Source organism: Oryx dammah, unplaced genomic scaffold, assembly GCF_014754425.2.
Source record: "Oryx dammah isolate SB20612 unplaced genomic scaffold, SCBI_Odam_1.1 HiC_scaffold_11, whole genome shotgun sequence".
Taxonomy (NCBI): Eukaryota; Metazoa; Chordata; class Mammalia; order Artiodactyla; family Bovidae; genus Oryx; species Oryx dammah.
In genome coordinates, this window is record NW_024070195.1 from 40,021,923 (window position 1) to 40,044,086 (window position 22,164).

The 22,164-nt window shown below is 48.8% G+C and overlaps 1 protein-coding gene across 3 annotated transcripts in view; it reads left to right on the forward strand.

Moving 5' to 3' along the window:
* The window catches only part of CPNE5 (copine 5), an 89,221-nt gene that overhangs the window by 38,084 nt on the left and 28,973 nt on the right, over positions 1–22,164 (forward strand). Inside the window, exons 4-9 of one of the 3 annotated variants that reach the window (XM_040249802.1) lie at positions 5,925–6,028; positions 7,450–7,489; positions 7,706–7,782; positions 9,515–9,574; positions 11,622–11,672; positions 11,951–12,014. In XM_040249802.1, the coding sequence (XP_040105736.1) occupies positions 5,925–6,028; positions 7,450–7,489; positions 7,706–7,782; positions 9,515–9,574; positions 11,622–11,672; positions 11,951–12,014 (396 nt within the window). Of the gene's footprint in view, positions 1–5,924; positions 6,029–7,449; positions 7,490–7,705; positions 7,787–9,514; positions 9,575–11,621; positions 11,673–11,950; positions 12,015–22,164 lie in introns of those variants that run through there. The other 2 variants (XM_040249803.1, XM_040249804.1) reach the window with 2 other exon arrangements.

Here is a 22,164-nt window from a genome sequence, read left to right on the forward strand (position 1 = left end):
TTTTTTAATGTGTTTGAGAGAGGAAGGCAGTGAGTGTATTGAGGAGGAGGTAGGTCCCTTTCTTAAAAGAGGATTCTCTGGAACCTGGGTGTTTTCCTGGAATAGTCCACATTCTAGAAAGCTATTAGGAGAAATTTTGTTTGCATCTGAAGACAAGAGGTATTAAAAATTAGCAAAGGCAGGGGAGGAAAATTCGGGAACTCTTTTGGAACCAGGGTTATTCATTATAAGATTGTTATGGAATTTGGTGGGTGGGGCAGGAACCCAGTCTTAATTCAACTCAACGTCCTTCCCAGGGACTTGCACACAGGGAGGTTTCTATAAATGCTTATGAAGTAAACCTCATATTTACTTGGCTTTCATAATACTTGAGGACTCTTGGCAGTTAGATGAAGGAAAAAACATAAGGAGCTTTGGAGTTAAACATACTTAGGTTTAGATCCAGCTCTGCCTAGCTCTGTGACCTTGGGCAAGTTACTTACCTCTGATTTTCAGTTTGCTCACTTGCAAAATCCCTGGAGAAGGAAATGGCAACCCACTCCAGTGTTCTTGCCTGGAGAATCCCATGGACAGAGGAGACTGGTGGGCTACAGTCCATGGGGTCACAAAGAGTTGGACAGGAGTGAATGACTGAGCACACACTTGCAAAATGGGTAACAACTCACGGAGTTTTTGTGAGAATCGAATGAAATGAGTTCAGTCGCTCAGTCGTGTCTGACTCTGCGACCACGTGTGCTGCAGCGTGCCAGGCTTCCCTGTCTTTCACCATCTCCAGGAGCCTGCTCAAACTCATGTCCATCGAGTTGCTGATGCCATCCAACCATCTCATCCTCTGACATCCCCTTCTCCTGCCTTCAGTCTTTCCCAGCATCAGGGTCTTTTCCAATGAGTCAGTTCTTCACATCAGGTGCCCAAACTTTTGGAGTTTCAGCTTCAGCATCAGTGCTTCCAATGAATATTCAGAACTGATTTCCTTTAGGATTGACTGGTTGGATCTCCTTGCAGTCCAAGGGACTCTCAAGAGTCTTCTCCAACACCACAGTTCAAAAGCATCAAATCTTCGGTGCTCAGCTTTCTTTATAGTCCAACTCACATCCGTACATGACTCCTGGAAAAACCATAGCTTTGACTAGAAGGACCTTTGTTGGCAGAGTAATGTCTCTGCTTTTTAATATGCTATGTAGGTTGGTCATAGCTTTTCTTCCAAGGAGCAAGCGTCTTTTAATTTCATGGCTGCAGTCACCATCTGCAGAGATTTTGGAGCCCCCCCAAAAAAAGTCTCTCAATGTTTCCATCGTTTCCCCATCTATTAGCCATGAAGTGATGGGACTGGATGCCATGATCTTAGTTTTCTGAATGTTGAGTTTTAAGCCAGCTTTTTCACTCTCCTCTTTCACTTTCATCAAGAGGCTTATTAGTTCTTCTTCACTTCCTTCCGTAAGGGTGGTGTCATCTGCATGTCTGAGGTTATTGATATTTCTCCCTGCAATCTTGATTCAATTTGTTCTTCATCCAGCCCAGCATTTCACATGATGTACTCTGCATAGAAGTTAAATAAGCAGGATGACAATATAAAGCCTTGACGTACTTCTTTCCTGATTTGGATCCAGTCTGTTGTTCCATGTCCAGTTCTAACTGTTGCTTCTTGACCTGCATACAGACTTCTCAGGAGGCAGGTAAAGTAGTCTGGTATTCCTATCTTTTGAAGAATTTTCCACAGTTTGTTTTGATTCACACAGTCAAAGGCTTTGGAGTAGTCAATAAAGCAGAAGTAGATGTTTTTCTGGAACTCTCTTGCATTTTTGATGATCCAGCGGATGTTGGCAATTTGATCTCTGGTTCCTCTTTCTTTTCTAAATCCAGCTTGAACATCTGGAAGTTCACTGTTCATGTACTGTTGCAGCCTGGCTTGGAGAATTTTGAGCATTACTTTGCTAGAGTGTGAGATGAATGCAATTGTGAGGTAATTTGAACATTCTTTGGCATTGCCTTTCTTTAGGATTGGAATGAAAACTGACCTTTTCCAATCCTGTGGCCACTGCTGAGTTTTCCAAATTTGCTGGCATATTGAGTGCAACACTTTCACAGCATCATCTTTTAGGATTTGAAATAACTCAACTATAAAGATCCAGTTAATCTACTGACTATTCACAAAGGGGCTCAATAAATGTTAGTTTTCTTCCTTCATCCTGCATGCATGCTAAGTTGCTTCAATCCTGTCCTATGGACTGTAGCCCTCCAGGCTCCTCTGTCCATGGGATTCTCCAGACAAGAATACTGGAGTGGGTTTCCGTGCCCTCCTCCAGAGGATCTTCCCCACCCAGGGACTGAAACCATCTCTTACGTCTCCTGCGTTGTCAGACAGGTACTTTACCGCCAGTGCCACGTGGGAAGACCCTGTTTTCACTGAGAATCTGTGATTCTTAACACCATCTGCACCTTAAAATTATGTAGGGAACTTTTTAAAAATACAGTTGTTCAGACCCCACCCAATGAGATTTGGATTTAATTGGCCTGTGGTAGGGCTTGAGTATGGGGTTTGTTTTTTTTGTTTTTTTTTTTGACCCTGCCTCAAGCTTTGTGGGATTTTTAGTTCCCCTGCCAGGGATCAAACCCTCACCCTTGGCAGTGAAAGCACAGAGTCCTAACCACTGGACTACCAGGGAATTCCGAGCATGGGTTATTTTGAAAAATCTCTTGTTAAAGGATACATTTCTTAAAGATAAAATAATGATTCCCACAGAAATATAAATTGAACACATAGCAAAATTTTATTCAACTTATTCATTAATGAGGGAACCAGTAAGATGTTATAACTGGTTCAAATCCAACAACGCGAACACATACACAATCACGAATGCTGAGATGAATTCACAAATAGTTGCAAATCCACTGGGTAATAATCAAATAATCAATTGCATTCCACTGAGGGAAATTCATTTGCATTTCTGTGGATAAGAATCATTTGCATGACGTTATGCCTTCTGTAATTTACAGAGTTGTAAAAAAGCTCAGGGGTAATGGAAGATGCAGACCTCTATGAAATCAGATACCTGGTCTGGTATGTGAAACAGGACTCCCAGTGATCTGCTTTTTGGTACATTTCAATGACTTCCATGCTTCCCCAGCCAGAGGAGCGCACTCTGCCTTAGACCTTTGCATGTAATTCTGTGATGACTGTTCTCACACTGTCTTGTAGTTATTATCTGTGCCTGAGCTGTCTCACCTATGACAGAGGAGTCCTGAAATATAGGATTCATATTCTATTTATCTTTGTAGCCCAGGACCCACCACACTGCCGGGCCTACTTTATAAGTGCTTGAAAACTGTTGAATTCATAATTGAATTGAATTGGATAACTCAAAGAAACAAGCAGAACAAGTAGTGTTTTTATTTATTTATTTTTGGCTGCTCTGTGTCTTCGTTCCTGTGCTCAGGCTTTCTCTAACGGCAGCGAGCGGGCTTCTCATTATGATGTCTTCTCCTGTGGCGCGTTGGCTCTAGAATATAGGCTCAGAAGCCGTGGCGCACAGGTTTAGTTGCCGCACCCAGACCAAGAATTGAACCCATGTCCCCTGCATTGGCAGATAGATTCTTTTTAATTTTATTTGAAACCTTTATTAAACTCTTTATTGGGTTATAACCACTTAACAATGCTGTGATAGTTTCAGGTGAATCACGAAGCAACTCAGCCATACGTATACATGTATCCATTCTCCCCCAAACTCCCCTCCCATTCAGGTTGGGTAGGCTGATTTTCAACCACTGGGCCACCAGGGTAGTCCCAGAACAAGTAGTGTTATTTTCCATCTTCAGATGAGGAAGCTGAGGCCTTGAAAGTCTCTGATCTTGTCACATAATCAGCTTGTGATAAAGTTGGAACTCAAACCCTCTCATCCATTTCCTCCTTGGATCTTACTTCAATCAACAGTGAGTTACTCTGCACCAGTCACTGGGAGCAGTGGCTTCTAAGCAGAGCTGTCCTCGCTCTCGGAACCTTACATGTAGGGCAACATGCTTAGAGAATGTGAGCCAGAATGCCTGAAGTCAGCAATTATTAGCCTTGCGACTCTAAACAAATTACTTGGCTTTTCGGTGCTTTCATTTTCTCATCCATAAAATAGGGAAGCCTACCATAAAAGGATTAATTAAGGGAATACGATGCAAAGTGTTTACAGCAGCTGCTGCTGCTATAATCATCTGTGAAAGATGAGGAAAACTTGGATCCTCCCATTGCTTGAGAAGCTCTATCTATTGGGATGAAAAGAGCTGATCATGGTTAGGGCATGTGGTGAGTGCAGTCATAGGGATATGAGGCGAACTATGGGAGTTGGAGAGCTGGACTTCTGGGGAGCTGAGTCCTTAAGCATTAGCATGGGAAACCACATGGGGTTTCCCATGTGGCTCAGTTGGTAAAGAATCCGTTCGCCGATGCAGGAGACAAAGGAGACTCGTGTTCACTCTCTGGGTTGGGAAGATCCCCTGGAGGAGGAAATGACAACCCACTCCAGTGTTCTTGCCTGGAAAATTCCACGGACAGAGAAGCCTGGCGGGCTACAGTCCATGGGATCGCAAAGAGTCGGACACACCTGAAAGACTAACACACTTTAGCCACTTAAACAACAGGGTCATGAATCTGGGCTCAGCTTTGTGGAATCCTTTGCCTCACGGTCTCTCACGAGGCTTCGGTCGAGGTGTTGGCCAGGACCCCCGTCCTTTCAAGGCTGGGCTGGGGCAGGATCCCACTTCTAAGTTCATTCAGTGGTTTTCGGTGGGATTCAGATTCTCAGGGGTGGGTTGGCTGACAGCCACCGTGGTTCCTTGCCACGTGGGCCTCTCCATAGGTCAGCTCACACCACGGCATCTGGCCTCATCACAGTGAGCAGGAGAGAGGGAAGGTGCCCAAGACAAAGCCATAGTCTTTTTTGGCTGTGCTGTGTCTTTGCTGTGGTCCTTGTGGTGCGGGAGCTCCTCTGGTTGTGGATCACAGGCTTAGTTTCCCCCCAGCGTGTGGGATCTTAGTCCCCCTACTAGGGATCAAACCTGTGTCCCTGCATTGGAAGGCAGAATCCTAACCACTGGACCATCAGGGAAGCCCTGCCATAGTCATTTATAACATAACCTTGGAAGTGACTTGTGCTCCAGTCCAATCTTCATTAGACGCGAACCATTAACTCCAGTCCACGTTCGAGGGGAGAGGATTACACAAGGGCATGAACACCAGGAGAAGGGATCTTCAGAGATCCCACAGCCCCTGCCTCTGCCTTGCGTTTACCATCAGGGCATCAAATCAGTACGCCTAAATCGAAATCAGTCCAAGAAGGAAGGTAGTCATAGACGTAGCACAAGTTCAGTGTGCTCACAGAGGTGTCTGGTTGGAGGAATCAGGACAGTTTCCTGGAGGAGGCAGCATTAACAATGGACCTTGAAAGAATGGAGGACACGCCATTGGCCGAGAAGGGGAGGCCTGGTGAAGGACACAGCATAGGCAAAGGCAGGGAGGTGGGCAAGTGAAGGGTCTGCTCAGATGTCCCGATATCAAAACGATCTCACTTGGGAATTCCCTGGCCATCCAGTGGTTAGGACTCTGTGGTTTCATTGCTAAAGATCCCAGTTTGATCCCTGATTGGGGAACTAAGATCCCACAAGCCCCCAAAAAAAGCCACAAAAAAAAAACACTATCTCACTTGAGCAGAACCTATTTAAAGAAAGGGAGAGTAAAGGGATGGCAGTGGAGATTAGAACCAAAGGTAGACGGCTTCCACTGTTAGATAAGGGAGCTCTCTCCTTGACTAGGGGATGAGGGTGGGGGCCGGGGCCTGGAAGAGGCATGGTTTCCATTACTACCAGGTTCAGGACTGAGGGGCTCTGAGTCCAGTCCCTCCATCCTGGCTGTGAGACCCACGCCCCTTCTCCTCTTGCAGTTTGGACGCACCGAAGTCATCGACAACACACTCAATCCCGACTTTGTGCGCAAGTTCATTGTGGATTACTTCTTCGAGGAGAAGCAGAACCTCCGTTTTGACCTGTAAGTAGAAGATGGTGCTGAGGTTGGAGCTGGGGAGGGAACCACGGTTGGGAGGTGGGGCTCTAGGACCTGTTGTTGGGGAGGCGGTTTTCTCACTCGGGAAGGTAGGAGATCTGTCATATCAGAGGAAGCCCAGGGCTGACCTGGGAGAAAAGGGACTATTAGCTGAAGTCCAGCCCCACCCACATCAGGAGATGGAAGAGAGGTGGGGAGAGGGAACACAGGCTGCCCCCCCACCCCCCGCCATTTGTCTAGTGTGGAAGGGCACTAGGCAAGCTACCTGATTCTGGGGCGGGTGATTGAGAAAGATCTTGGGGGCAACTCCAGCTCTACCTCCAGGGAGCCGAAGTCCCCAGTGAACTCTTCCTCTGTCAAAGCTGGTTCTGGGGGCAGGTCCCCTCCAGTTTCCCCTCCTGCAGAGGTTACCCAGCTGATCAGACTCAAAGCATCTATGTGTTCATCACATGGATGCAGAGTGCCCCTCTCCTGAGGGTAAAGGTGACAGTGGGGTTTTAGTCTGGTGAGTAAGTGGAGGAGTGTTTTATTGTTTTGTTCGGGGTATAGGGTGGTTAGAAAGGACTGTGCCCCCAGAGAATTGTGGATGGAATGGGGAAAAGGGGTTGGCAAAGAGGGAGCAAAGGGAAAAAATCCAGTAAAAGGAGACGAACGTGGAGGGAGGAATAGGAGGACTCGAGGCCCAGGCAGTCAGTGCAACCCATTGCTGGGAAGTCAGTTTCCCAGGTGGCGCTAGTGGTAAGGAACCTGCCTGCTGATGCAGGAGACACAGGAGACACGGGTTCAGTCCCTGGATCGGGAGGATCCTCTGGAAGAGGGCACGGCGCCCCATTCTAGTATTCTTGCCCAGAGAATCCCATGGACAGAGGAGCCTGGCAGGCTACAGTCCATGTAGTTGCAAAGAGTCAGACACGACTGAGTGACTAACACATACACAGCTTATATATGGGCTTCCTTGGGGGCTCAGTGGTAGAGAACCCACCTGCCCATGCAGGAGATGTAGGTTTGATCCCTAGGTTGGGAAGATCCCCTGGAGAAGGAAATGCCAACCCACTCCAGTATTCTTGCCTGGGAAATCCCATGGACGGAGGAACCTGGAGGACTGCAGTTCATGAGGTTGCAGAGTTGGACATGACTTATTGGCTAAACAACAACAGCATAACATATATAGTGAAGTGCTCAAATCTTAAGAACCCTACCCTATGATGTATGTTGATATCCATTTATCACCCAGATCAAAAGACACACTAGAAGGCATTTGTGTCTCCCTGCTATTACTCCCAGAAATGTCTACTGTGTTACTGCCTAGTTTGGGGAGAGCATGGGTTCTGGCTCAGCTCAAGAAGCCAGACAGTTCAGGGCAGGCTGCCCCAGCTGCCTTCACCATCTCTCTGTGTTCCCTGCAGGTATGATGTTGACTCCAAGAGTCCTGATTTATCCAAACATGTGAGTTCTGCCAGCACCTGCCCAGCAATTCTGAAAGTCTCCTAAATGCCAAACTCTGAGTTGGCCTTGGGCTTCACTATGACATAGTGTGTGTGTCTGACGCTACATCCTGTCATTTCAGAGCCTTCATATACCCAGGTGTGGGGTGATGGGGGAGGTAGGACGACTGTGAGCCTAGTGGGTGACAGTGGTCTTTTTTGCACCCTGGATGTGCAGGATTTCCTGGGCCAGGCTTTCTGCACCCTTGGAGAGATTGTGGGGTCCCCTGGGAGCCGCCTGGAGAAGTCCCTCACGTAAGTATACAGGGAAGTGGAGCCTGTCTGGGTTGCTTCCTCAGTGATGGTCCAACTTGCTGTTCATCCTTGCTGAGGGCTAGCTCAGGGGAGGGGCAAGCCGTCAGCCGGTCATCATGGGCAGTCAGAAATATGGAGACTGAAAGGGCCTTGCCCTTGCAGGACTTTTAACCCAATTACCTTGGAGGGACCTCGGCTCATTTATTAGAGACCCACATTCCTTAGAATGGCCCGAGAGCTTATGTAGTCCACTCCCACCCCCCACCCCATCGTTATATAGGGGAAGAAACTGAAGCCCAGAGAGGGAAGAGATTTGCCCAAGGCTGCATAGCTAGGAAGTAGAAGAGCTAGGATTTGAACCTAGGGATCTGCTCACATAGAGTAGCCTTCAGATTGTTCGGATGGCGAAGCCCTCCCCATCCCACCCTGCCCCTGCATCATAGGGTTTTCAGTGCTTTAGGGGGAAACTATTACACTGAACAGGCTCCGCCATGAAGAGTCTCAAGGCTTCTCACAGTGGAACCTGGGGGTGGCTTCAGGGACCAGCCAGGGTTGCCCAGGCAGTGGGGTGACCTCTCTTGTCCCTGTTTCTCAGGAAGCCCCAGGAGCAGGGCCCAGGCAACAGAGGCCTGCAAACTGGGACATTTGTCCAGGTCACAGGGCAGGGTGGGCAGAAAAGCCCACCCCCCCACCCCCCGCTTCTGCCAATTTCACACTGGACGCTGTCCCCTCATCATGATCAATAACTGCAGAATGTGTTATTGGGGGGCGGGGGCTGGTCTCTTTCCCAGGCCCTGTCTCTGACCCCCAACAACTATGTGGAAACTCCAGAGCCCACAGAAAGTCCTCCTTATCCCCCAAAAGGTTCCTCCTCTGGCTTCACAGAATATAGTGATAAATAGCTATCATTTCTTGAGAATAGGGAGTAATCTCCTGTTTGAGGGCTCTGAAGCTAATAGAATTTGGGTCCCAGGAGTCAGTGTGTGTCTTCTCCTCTCAGCTCCCAACTGCCTGGGTCAAAAGCACCTGAGTTATTTGGGTCCGTTTCTGGTGCTGGCCCCTGGCCCTCCAGGGGTGGAGGGGCACACCTTCCGAAGGGGCTGGAGAAAGACTTTGGATTGGGGAGGAGCTTTAAAGGTCAAACAGGATCTAAAATGTGGAGATGCAGGGTGCTGGTGAAGGAGGGGACCTACTGCCCCACCAAAGCTTTCACATGTCCAAGTCTAGTTGTTTCCCTGGCTAGACCTATGAATGGCTTCCTTTCAATGGGTATCTGTTCTGGGCCAGACAGTGTTTCTTCTCTGTGACCTCACGAGGTCAATCTCCCCATTTCACAGCCCACACACTGAGGCTCAGAGAGGTCGCGCAGAGGTTCTCAAACTGAAGCAGGCATCAGTATCCCCTGGAGGGCTGATTTCACACAGACTGCTGGGCTCCACCCCAAGTCCAGGCAAGGGCCCGAGAATTTCCATGTCTAACACGTCCCCAGGGGAGGTAATGCTGCTTGTCCAGGAACCACTCCCCAAGAACCTCTGAGGTGAAGTTACCCAGGGCTTCACCTTGTTAGGTTTGGGAAGAATACCTCTCCTTCCCCTGGCCTGTGGCTTTTGGACCTGTTCTGATGTTTGATCCAGAACAGAAACCTGTCTCCAAGAGTCTCAGTGATGCCGAGAGCTCTGGCCTCTCAGGACAGGGATACTCAGCTCACGACATGCTCTTTCTCTCTCCACAGAATAGGAGCGTTCAGCCTGAATTCCAGGACAGGCAAGCCCATGCCGGCTGTGTCCAACGGGTAGGCCACCAGACACCTCTGGCCCTGGAGTCCTCAGACATTCAGCCAGCTCTGCAGAAGGGGGCCTCAGGGTCCCGGTCCTGTCCCCGCTCCCACCACTGTACCTTCTTCAGTCCTGCTCAGGGGCACAGAGAGGGTCCTGGGTCCCTCCTAAAGGACCCAGGCACTTGGGGACACTCTGTAGCTGGCCCTGCCCACTCCCAGGCTAGAGCTCCAGCATCCCCAACCCCAGAGGTCAGAGGGCTTTGGGGAGCAGGGTGGGGCTTAAAGGTAGGGGCTGTTTCTGGGCATCAGCAGGAACTGGGCCCTCTTCCTTCCTGTCCTTTCCCCAGGCCGGTTTCCTCCCCCTCCCACCTCTCAGCCTTCTCCTCCCTTGTCTTTATCTCCCCTCTTCTCCAGTGCTTCCGCTGCTGGACGTCAGCCTCCTCACAGAGTAGATTCTGCTAAACCCTCACTTTCCGCATTTCCTTACCAGCTGCGGTGGGCTAGCCACGTTTCCCCAGCCCCAACCCTGACCATCTGCTTTTGGCTGGCCTCATGCAAATATGGCCACAAAGACCCTCCCACTCCTTCCCTTTCCTCTCCTGGTTGGAGAGAGGGTTCACACCTGGCAGGGGGTAGGGGGGCCAGGGTAGGGAGCATCTGCTTGAGGGACCCACCTGCAGGAGCCACTGGCGTTTGCTGAGGACTCCTAGAAGCTGGGGTCTCAGTAGCTGGATTGTCCATCCGACTAGCAGGATGTAGGAAATGGGCCTTCAGGGGACCCAGGGATGCCTGCAGCCCAGGAAGGGTATGGATGCTAATTTACAAGAAGAGTAGAGAAGCAGGAATTGGAGAGGGAGCAGGAGTCAGAGAGAGAAACAGAAAGGGAGAGCGAGTGGGAAGAGAGGGAGAGAGAGAAAGTCCAGGTGGGAGCTGATTGGGGCTGGAGAGCGTGGAAGGAAAGATCGGAAATAGACGAGGGGCTCAGAGGCAAGGAGAGGAGCAGATGGAGAAACATTAGACAGAGGAGGCTGGTGTGAGCATTCTATCTCCCTGGTCAAACAAATCAATCTTTACCAGCAGGCAGGGCTGGTTGGGGGTGGAGGGGCTTTGGGTTACTCAGCTGGCTGCCCAAGTCTAGAGGGACAAGCTGGCCTCTTGGCTGGGGCAGGGGATACTCCAGCTGCAGCCCTGCTCTGGCCACTTCATCTGGAGGGATCCAAGCTATCTCATCAGCCCCCTGCAGAGGGCCAGCTCCCCTGCCTCCTCTATTTGAGAATCTCTCCCTTCAAGAGCCGGCACTGGAGAGAGCTCCATCAGTGGTTCTCTGAAATGTGTTCCGCAGCCAGCATGTTGTGGCCCTGAGGCTGGCTCAAGTGTGGGCTGCATTTCATCAGCTTTGCAGAGTTGTAAAAGGACACAGGCAGGGAGAGAAACTGCTTTTGAGGCCTCCTCCGTGTCAGGCGCGGTGTGTGTACATATTATCTTGTAAAATGGATGCTACAGTCACACCCATTATATGGGCTAGGAAACTGAGACTCAGAGAGGTGCAGCAATGAGCCCAAAGTCACACAGCTACTGGACAGCTGCCATTTTCTTCTCCCTCCCAGCAGCCCTGGCTGCCCTGGGACCTCCCCCGCGCTGGGGTTAGTCCTCAACATCAGAGTGCTATGGGCTGGTACCTGGGTGAGGTGGGGTCCCTCCTGACCAAAGGATGAGGTCATGGTAGAACCCCACCCTGGGAACTTACTCCCCTAGAGAGGATTCTCTGGGGGAGGGGGGCCAAGTTCACGTCCTGGTCGCCCACCTCACAGAGGAGCCTCAGGGTTGGCCGAGATCTCTCTCCCCCAGAGAGACCCCAGCCAAGAAGTTGCAGGGGAGGGAGCCATGGGAGATGGCCTGGCATGCTGCCACCCAGAGTACACCCGTCCTCCTGTTTCACTACCTCTTACTGCTCTCCTTCCTCCGATGGATCAGAGTGGCTCAGAGCTGGGGTGTTCCGGGACTCTGGGGGTCAGCTGGGTGCAGGGTGGGGTGGCTAGCCCACGAGGTCTTTTGCCCACAGAAGTGGTCTCTGGACGGAAAGTTTGAGAACCACTGGTCTGGAAGCCTCTGGGTGAGTCTGGATGCTTTTCTAGGACTTTCAATGCAGACAGTACCCTTCGTGGTGGGCTCTTGGGGAGCAGGGGTGGGGCAACTCGATGCCTGGGGGCCCGGCCCAGGAAGCAGCGCCCTAGGTCACAGGAGACTCTGTCTTCTTAGGGCTTCAGAGCAGATCTGCTGGATGGTGGTGGGGAGGTGAGGGGAGGCTGAAGAGGGCTGATTCAGGGAGAGCTCAGGCTTGTGGCTCTGTCTTTGTCTGACTTTCCGTTCTCTCATCTTCTCCTCTCTCAGCGGTGTCCCAGGGAAGAAATGTGGCACCATCATCCTGTCCGCTGAGGAGCTCAGCAACTGCAGGGTGAGTGGCAGAAGGACTGTAGGACAAGACCTGGGGGGTGGGGGGGTGGATGGATGGCAGGCTGGCCTCCCTGGGGCCCTGGGCCCCGCAGGATGTCCTTGGAGGCACTGGGGGAAGGCAGGGCTCTTCAGTCTACCTTGGCCGTCGTAGAAGTCCACAGTTTTGGAGCTGGAAGATGTCTCCCCTTTTTAGAGCTGAGCTGACTGAGGCACAAGGAGAGGAAAAAGCTCGCCCACGGTCAGCCACTGAGCTGGGCTGGGAGTCCTGGTCCACTCTCCGTCACGGCCACGCTCACTTGTCCTTGAGCCAAGACTGCCTTGGCACCAACACTGGCAGCGGAGAGGCCTTTTCAGTCTGGGAGGCTGGGTGCTTGGCATTTAGTTGTCATTTTTCCCTTTTAGCTCTGGAGTAGGGTGATGCCCCTACATGGGGCTGAGGGGGTGAGAGCATGTGGTTGGTGTGTGTGTGTGTGTGTGTGTGTGTGTGTGTGTGCGCGCGCGCGTGCATGTGTATGTTGGGAAGCCAAAGTCTGCAGTCCTACGCAGCCCTTGGTTTTGCTTCTTCTGTGGGACTGCAGAGAAGCAGGAGGTGGGGACAACTTAGGAGGGGGAGCTTCGGGGGCAGCCAGGGTCTTTAATAAAGAGGCTGTAATGTCTCAAACTCTGCATTCAGGGGCTTCCAGTTGGAGAATAAGACACAGAATGGATATTCTTTGGGAAATACAGCAATGACTAGATCAGCTCAAACACAGTTGCTCCATCTGCTTTCTCTGCTTGTCTGTTTACCTCAGTGGGTCTGGTGGACCTTGACCCCAGGACTAAACCTCCCCTACATGTACACCAGCAGAGGGCGGGGTGTGCAGTAGGTGATCACAGAGGCTCTTCTGTGAATCTGTAATTGAATGAACAGGAAGTCCAAACCAAATGTCTAGGGGATGTGGATATAACTGCTACACCTGTATATGCTGGCAATCTGGACACTATTAGAGTCCCCACAAGGGAGAGAGTCAGTTCAGTCACTCAGGCATGTCCGACTCTTTGCAACCCCATGGACTGCAGCACGCCAGGGTTCCCTGTCCATCACCAACTCCCAGAGCCTGCTCAGACACTGTCCATCGAGTTGGTGATGCCATCCAACCGTCTCATCCTCTGTCATCTCCTTCTCCTCCTGCCTTCAATCTTTCCCAGCATCAGGGGCTTTTCCAATGAGTCAGTCCACATCAGGTGGCCAGAGTATTGGAGTTTCACGGAGAGAACAAGGGCAAGAACCCAGCCAATATGTAGACTAGAGCTTCTATTCAAGCTTCCTGAGCCTCAGCTTTTCCACCTGTATGCTGGGGCTGATAGACTTGCTGTGAGGATTAAAGGAGATCGTGAAGGTGAGCGTACCCGAGGGGCTCTCCTGCTAGTGGGTGTCTGGGGAAGACCAAATCTGAATTCCCTGAAACCTAAATTCAGTTTGCCCTCAGCTTCTAACTCAGTCGGTGGCTTCCTCCCTGGTTTATAATTAGACAAAGTAATACAAACGAAAGTGCTTTGGAAATTCTAAAGCTCTAGACAGTGCTGGGTGCTGCTATTGGTCTAGTTTTCCGGGATTGGTAAACAGTGTGTGTTTAGGCTCTCTTCCTCCTCCCCCATCCCGCCCTCCTCCCCCTGCATCCACGGATGGCAGCAGCTTCTTTGATTTAAGCAGTTTCAGAGCAAGTGGGGGTGGGGGGCTCCCTCCCTTCCTCTTGAGATTGTCAGCTCCTTTCTTTGGGGGCATCTTTGGCTGAGTTCTGTATTTCCCTAGAATACTTGCAAGGAAAAAGAGACTAATTCCCAGCATCTGGCTGAATTAAAATAATTACATCTGATCGGCTTTGCTTCTGTCATCCCAGCATTCAGTAGGAGGATCAAAGGAAGAGGGTGGAGTCTGAGAGATGGTTTTTCACCAGAGCTGGGCTTCCTGCTCAAATGAATATATTCTGCTGGAGCAGACAAACCCTCCCTTCATCCATGGGGATGGTGTGGGCAGGCAAGGACCAGAGAAGGATTAGAGTTGACTCCAGAGGGTCATCAGCATGCTTTGATAGGTTATAGAAAAGCCCTTCTCATCGAGAATTTGAATACCAAGAAAGTTCCAACAATCAGAATTTGACCCCAGATATTATTCAGTGATACTTGACGTTGACAAGGCTGAGTTTAATCTCCTAAAAGGCCTCTGAATTACCAAAGAATTCATTATGGTCAGCAGTAAAACAGTGATTATTGCATGTAATACTGACCAATATTTGCATAGTCCTCACAGTTGACTAAGACTCTCGTGTTGACACTCTATTTGATCGTTCACCATGGGACTCAGGGGGGCTTCCCTGGTCGCTCAGACAGTAAAGAATCTGCCTGCAATGCAGGAGACGGGTTCTATCCCTGGGTCCGGACGATCCTCTGGAGAAAGGCATGGCAACCCACTTCAATAGTCTTGCCTGGAAAATCCCATGGACAAAGGGCTACAGTCCAAGGGATCACAACTGAACAACCAACATTTTCACCTTCGTGGGACTCAGGGCTGGGTAGGTGTGAGTGACCCAGTGTCCAGATGCGGAGAAGTTGGAGTGGCCTGCTTAAGACTGCAGGATTCTAACCCAAGCCTGTGGTCTGGGAGTGTTTCCCTCATCCAGTGAAGTTCTGAACCTTCATGGCACATGGAACAGCTATGGGCTTTGTCAGGTCAGTAGCTGTTAGGTAGGCCTGATGAGTGGCTAGACTTCTAGAGAGAGGCAGGAGGGTGTTGTGGGTGCGGGTGGTGAATAGCTTCTAGGCTTCCCCTTCCCAGACCCCTAGCTGCCCCTAGGCCTGCCAGGCAGCCAGACAGCCTTGCTCTGGAGCCAGGAGTCCCTGGCCAGATGCACATTCTCAATGCCATCCAGTGAGGTCCCTGCACACACTGGCGAGAGTGTGACTAACCTCTCACCAGCCAAGGAAGTCAAAGCTCCACCTGGCAGCTATCCCTCCCCATCCCCTTCTAGATATCCTCAGCCTGGCAAATAGATGGGGAAACAATGGAAACAGTGACAGACTTTATTTTCTTGGGCTCCAAAATCACTGCAGATTGTGACTGCAGCCATGAAATTAAAAGACACTTGTCCCTTGGAAGAAAAGCTATGACCAACCTAGACAGCATATTAAAAAGCAGAGACATTACTTTGCCAACAAAGGTCTGTATAGTCAAAGCTATGGTTTTTCCAGTAGTCATGTATGGATGGGAGAGTTGGACCATAAAGAAGGCTGAACACCAAAAAATTGATAGTTTTGAACTGTGGTGTTGGAAAAGACTCTTGAGAGTCCCTTGGACTGCAAGGAGAGCAAACCAGTCAGTCCTAAAGGAGATCAGTTCTGAATATTCGTTAGAATATGATGCTGAAACTGAAGCTCCAATACTTTGGCCACCTGTTGTAAATAGCAGACTCATTAGAAAAAAGACCCTAATGCTGGGAAAGATCGAAGGCAGGAAGAGAAGGGGACAACAGAGGATGAGATGGTTGGATGGCATCACAACTCAGTGGACATGAGTTTGAGCAAGCTCCAGGAGATGGTGAAGGACAGGGTAGACTGGTGTGCTGCCATCCATGGGGTCACAAAGAGGCAGACACGACTGAGCAACTGAACAACAAAAAAGCCTGCTTGTGTTTTCATTCATTTCATTTCATCAAATATGCTTTGGCTCAGTTCATGCCCTCCCAAAGTTTTCCATTTTGTATGAAAGACAGAAATTGCCAACCAGCAATCACTGTACAGCAGGGTCATCAATCCTGTCAGACCCATTGCCTCTTTTTTTATGACAAATATTTTACAGCACTCTTTACTATCCTGAAGGAAAATTCTTGGATGTAGCATATAATATGCCAAAATACATACAGGTGAGGCAATGAGCCCTTGCAACTACCTAGAGGAAGAATACCATAGCTCTTGTAAAGGAAGGAGCAGGAAAACAATAGTGAGTGACATCAGAGAGGCAAAGGTGTGGGTGAATGTGGGGGCCAGATGGTGTGGGGCTTTGTGCATGGGGAGCTTAGCTTTGAGTCCTGATAAAGTCAGAACTCTCATTGTTCTAAAGACAAACTTCAGAGAGAGCCCAGTGTCTCCCTATGTGAGTCTTGGGAAGATTCCGGGAGAAAGATAGGAATAAAGAGGTAAGGTGAAGTAGGGGAAGTGGTGAAGGTTTTCTGATCCCCAAAAGAAGCAGGTTGATCTTTGGGAATGGTTTGTGTGTGCATGTGTGCGTGTGTGTGTGGTTAGCACAGCTATGTGTCCTGCACGATGAAACGTCAGCATTCAGATATCACCCTTTTATTTTCTATTTTCTAAAAGGAAGAGCGGGTACTTATTTATTTGGGGTTGCCCTTGGTCTTCGTTGCTGTGCGTGGGCTTTCTCTTCTTGCAGGGGCTACCCTAGCTGTGGTGCTCCTCTTGCTGCAAAGCACAGGCTCTATGGCATGTGGGCTTTAGTAGTTAGGCATTTGGGCTCAGTTGTTGTGGGACATGGACTTAGTTGCTCAATGACCTGTGGGATCTTCCGGGACTGGGAATCAAACCCATGTCCTCTACATCGGCAGGCGGATTCCTATCCACCGTACCACCAGGGAAGTCCCAGACATCACCCTTTAAAAAAGTTAGTTTGCAACATTTTGACCTGAGAAATCATCTTTCTGGTTAACAACAACAACAAACAGAATGAAAGGAAACAAAACAAAAACATTTTTCCTGGTGCTGAAAAAATAACATGTTCCCAACAGACAGTTGAAAATACAAAGATGAGAAACATCACCAAGAGATAATCATTGTTGACATTTTGAAGCCTTTCCTCCAAGGCTTTTTTTCCTGTGTCCAAGTATATAGTTTTTTCTTTTTTTTTTTTTTTTTTTTTTAGTTTTTTCTTATAATTAGTAGACTATGATATCCAGATTTATTTTTGCCATGTCATTAGATATTCTTGGAAGACATATTTAATAGCTACATATCAATTCTCTGTTGTATGGATGGGCCATAATTTATTAAATCTATTCTCTTAAAGGAAAACAATATAATTAATACCTTGAACAATCTCATAGCTGACTTCTTCCATTTTCCTTTGAACTTTAGTTGATGGAGTTTGGTTAGTATCCTAGACACACAGGCTCAATGAATGGGAGGAAAATTGGTCAGTCTGCAGTTCTCCGCCTGTGAATGACCACATCGACAGATACACAACTGATTGGCTTGCTTGAGAAGCCAGGCATTAAAACAGCAGAGAAAAACCAGCTTGACCTCAACGTAGTTATTCAGGTGATGTCTAGAGACAGGCCCAGCTCCTAGGCCAGCTTGAATGTTCGCCATCTGCGTGAGAATAAACTGCAGCCTGTGGAGTCTTCACCACCATCCCGAATGCCTACACCCAGGTCTCCTCCTGCAGGCTTACCCAGGCAAGCAGGGGCTCTGGGGCTGGGCCCCTCTGTGAATGCAAGAACCCTTCCAGAGGTCACTGGTCACAGAATCACCCCCAACTCTGAGTTGTGTTCACCCTGTAGGGGTGCTAAATCTCAGAGTTGTGGCTAATGATTCATTTTCTTACCTTTTTTTAAGTTTAATTTTTAGTTTGTATTGGGGTATAGTTGATTTACAATGTTGTGTCAGTTTCGGGCGTATGTGTGTGTATGTGACCGTGCGTGTTCAGTCACGTACAACTCTGCGACTCCAGGGCTGTCGCCCGCCAGGCTTCTCTGTCCATGGAACTCTCCAGGTGAGAATACCGGAGTGGGTTGCCATCAAAGCGATTCAGTGATACAGTTACATATATTCATTCTTTTTTCAGATTCTTTTCCCTTACAGGTTCTTTCTTTTCAATGTCTTCATTTTTCTGACTAAAAAAGACAGTACACTAATTCCAGGAAATTTGGAAAACAGCAAATATTAAGGAGAAGACCATAAATGTCACTATGTTCCACATCTATTTAAAAGTGTTTCTTAGGGTACAGAATGTGAGCAGTAGGGCAAAGCATTAAGAACTCAGGCTCTGGATCCAGACTAAATGCCATTGCTTACTAGTTCTGTGACCCTGGGCAAGTTGCTTGACCTTTCTGTGCCTCAGTTTCTTCATTTGTAAATGGATTTTTAAAATTTAAAATAGATTTTTGATATTTTATGTGTCATGGATTTTTTTTTTTTGCATTTTTTTTTTAATACCGCATTAAAATCTTTATTTTGATTTCTGAGATTTTTGGAGTCACTTAAATTTTGCACTGGCCTTATCCTGGCTCTTACCCTGGGGGCTGCCAGCAAGACTCAAGCCAGAGTAACCTTCTATTCTCCCCTCCTGGCTGTGGCTACCCTCTCCCAGCCTTCAGCCCACCCACTGACCTCTGACCTCTCTCCTGGGTCAAGGAGGGCTAACATGTTAGAGTAGGCCAGGCTACCACCCCAGAGAGAAAGGCTGTTTGCGCTGTGGTCTCACCAGCAGCCTGATTAACATGCGGAAAGATGCAAATTGAAGCAATCCTGCTGTTAGAGAAGAACTTAATATGTTTTTTAAAAGATGGGGTGAAAAGGCAGAAATTGCAGAAAATTATATATTGCCGGAGCTGTTTTACCATCCCTGCAGTTGATTCCAGAGATGCTTCTGGTTTGGGAAAGGCATTTTATGTGCTCAGGGAGCCCCCCTCTCTCTGACTGAGAATGTCAAACAGCAGGATCTTTGACCCTTGGCCAGATTTTGCTGCTCCCTAAGCCTGCTTGCCCAGAACATTTTATTGCCTCTTCTGGAGTCACATGTCTATCAAGGGCTGATTCATTTATTAACCCTTATTCAAGAGGAATAGTCAAAGCATAGTAAATATGACTATTACCATAAACAATGTGAGAGCGTGAAAGTGTTAGTCAGTCGTGTCTGACTCTTTACAATTCCGTGGACTGTAGCCCACCAGGCTCCTCTGTCCATGGGATTCTCCAGGCAAGAATGCTGGAGTGGGTAGCCATTCCCTTCTCCAGGGGATCTTCCCAACCCAGGGATTGAACCTGAGTCTCCTGCATTGCAGGCAGATTCTTTACTGTCTGAGCCACCAGGGAAGCCCAACATAACCCATAACCCATGCTGCTAAGTCACTTCAGTCGTGTCTGACTCTGTGTGACGCCATAGATGACAGCCCGCCAGGCTCCCCTGTCCCTGGGATTCTCCAGGCAAGAAACCCATAGCCACCTTCAAAAGCAAGTCCCTCAGCAGCTCCATGTTCCTTGGCTCAAGGGCTCCCCATGGGTTGTGCACCCTTTAGAGAGGAAGGGTTGGTTACAGCCTAGAAAGTCTCTGAAGTTTTGTCTTATGCCCATGGATTTGAATGGCCCCATACTTTTTATCATAATGGGCTTTTGGCAAATGTTACTGGGTCTAGATGGTCTTAGGGAGGACAGATCAAGTTGAACAACCAAATAAACCTCTATCAACGCCGCACACATATTTGTTATGGGGGTGCAGTAGGGGAACGAGGTGTGGCTCACTGATGGATTTTTCCAGTTAGATAAATTTCAGATCCAATCTTTTATCTTATTTTTTTTTGGACTAGTTTTCACAGAGGAGACTTTTGTAAAATGGATTTCACACTTCTCTGATTTCTCAAACTGAGACTGCAGAACATAATTAAACTTATCTTGATGATTTGGGGTCATCATTTGGAATCTAAGTTATTCATCTTTGGAGCCAGACTGTCTGGTTTCAATCCAAGCTTCTCCTCTTATTAAGCTGTGTGGCTTTAGGAAAGAGTATTAACCTCTCTATGACTCAGTTTCCTTAGCTTTAAAATGGAAATAATCATTGTATTTATCATAAACACTAGCTGGACACCGGCAATTTCATTTGGGTCAGCTTAGGAGTAAATGGCACTCAGAAAAGTGTTGGCTTTGATTCTTTTATCTATTTCATCTTTTAAATTTTTATTTATTTGTTTTTGGCTGTGCGTGGACTTTTCCCTAGTTGTGGAGAGCGGGGTGTATTCTCCGATTGTGGCAGGCTTCTCACTGCTGTGGCTTCTCTTGGAGCACAGGCTCTAGGGCGTGTGAGCTTCAGTATTTGCAGCATGTGGGCTCAGCAGTCGTGGTTCCCGGACTCTAGAGCACAGGCTCAATAGTCCTGGCACACAAGCTTAGTTACTCCGAAGTATGTGGGATCTTCCCAGATCAGGGATTGAACCTGTGTCTCCCACATTGGCAGGTGGATTCTTTACCACTGAGCCACTAGGGAAGCCCCTTAAATTTGTATTAGAGTGTAGTTGCTTTACAATGTTGTGTCACTTTCTGCTGTGGCTCTGATTCTTTTAGCTGTTCTATGCTAGGCTCTGTGGACTGGTACTTAACATATATTATCTCCCTTGGTCTTCCACACAGTCTCAGGGGGAAGTCTCCATTTTTCCAGAGGAAATACCGAGACTTAGGTGGAATTGCTTGCCCCACGCTGCTCAGCTGGTAGATGGCGGGGGTGGGCTGGGGGTCTGATCAGGAGCTGTGGCTTCTTTGTACTGTTTTCTTTGTCAGGTGCTGTGCTGGGACTGTGGCCCTCCCAGTGGAGCCCTAAATGGTCCCTGAAGTTATGGTCTATTAAGTTCTGCATTAATATTTTTCTGATATTTCTACTCCCCTTCCTGATCTTGCCGGACTCCCCATGGGGTTTCCTAGGCAGGAAAAATAAGAGACTGTTCCTCTGGATTTTGAGGCATCTCTTTTGGTTGTTTTAAATGTATGTATACATTTTATTGGGCTTCCCTGGTGGCTCAGACAGTAAAGAATCTGCCTGCAATGCAGGAGACCTGGGTTTGAACCCTGAGTCAGGAAGATCCCCTGGAGAAGGCAATGGCAACCCATTCCTGTGTTCTTGCATGGGGAATTCCACGGACAGTGGAGCCTGGTGGGTTATAGTCCATCAGGTCCCAAAGAGTCGGACATGACTGAGCAACTGAAACACACACGTGCATTTTATAGCCAGCCAGTATAAACTGCCGTGTGTAGCTCGTCTCTGTTCATTCAGGTGAGCGTGTCACACAGGTGACCTCCAGCTGTGGGAGAGGTCACTGTGATAACCACCAAGTTATGTCCTGGGGAGGCCGAAGGGACCCTGGATTCCCAGACTGTCCCCTGAGCACCAGCCTTCCCCAGATGGGCCCTGTGGCATTGGCACTAAAACCTCAGCCATCCAGCTTTAAAAACCAGCGATGGTCATCCTGTCCACTGCATCACTTTATAGAAGAAGAAGCAGGAAGAGGGCTTGAAGAACTGCTGGGCCTCGCTAGAACTCAGAGCTCTGTGTTCCTTGCTGAGGCTCCTCTCTGTTTTCTGATGCTACTGATGGTTCCATCCAGGGGGAGGAGCCAGGACCCACTTGATGGGGATGGGCTCTGTTCACTGGGGCTTCCCAGGAACCCACTTGCCAATGCAGAAGACATGAGACATGGGTTCGATCTCGGGGTTGGGAAGATTCCCTGGAGGAGAACAGGGCAATCCACTCCAATATTCTTGCCTGGAGAATCCCATGGACAGAGGAGTCTGGTGGGCTACAGTCCCTAGGGTTGTAAAGAGTTGGACATGACTGAAGCGACTTTGCATGCATGCAAGATCTGTTCAGCCACACAAGACCAGCTCTTGGCTTAATGCTCTGCTGTCACAGTCTTGAAATCTCTTAATACTCTTTGAAAAAAGGACCTCACCTTTCCCTTTGGCACTGGGTCCCACAAATTACACAGCCAGTGCATAGCGCAGGGAGGTGAGGGGAGCCCACCAGGTCCTATGCCGCCTCCTTTTCCTAGGCCTTGGGATGGAGCTCCCCAGGAAAGCATTTAGGTGCCCCCTCCATCCAGCATGAGATGCGATTGGAAATTTCTCCTGGGTAGAGCTAAAAACTGTTAGAAGTGGACTTCAGTTCAGTTCAGTCACTGAGTTGTGTCTGACTCTTTGCGACCCCATGGACTGCAGCACGCCACACTTCCCTGTCCATCACCAACTCCCAGAGCCTGTTCAAACCCATGTCCATCGAGTTGGTGATGCCATCCAACCATCTCATCCTCTGGCATCCCCCTTCTCCTCCTGCCTTCAATCTTTCCCAGCATCAGGGTCTTTTCCAATGAGTTAGCTCTTTGCATGAGGTGGCCAAAGTATTG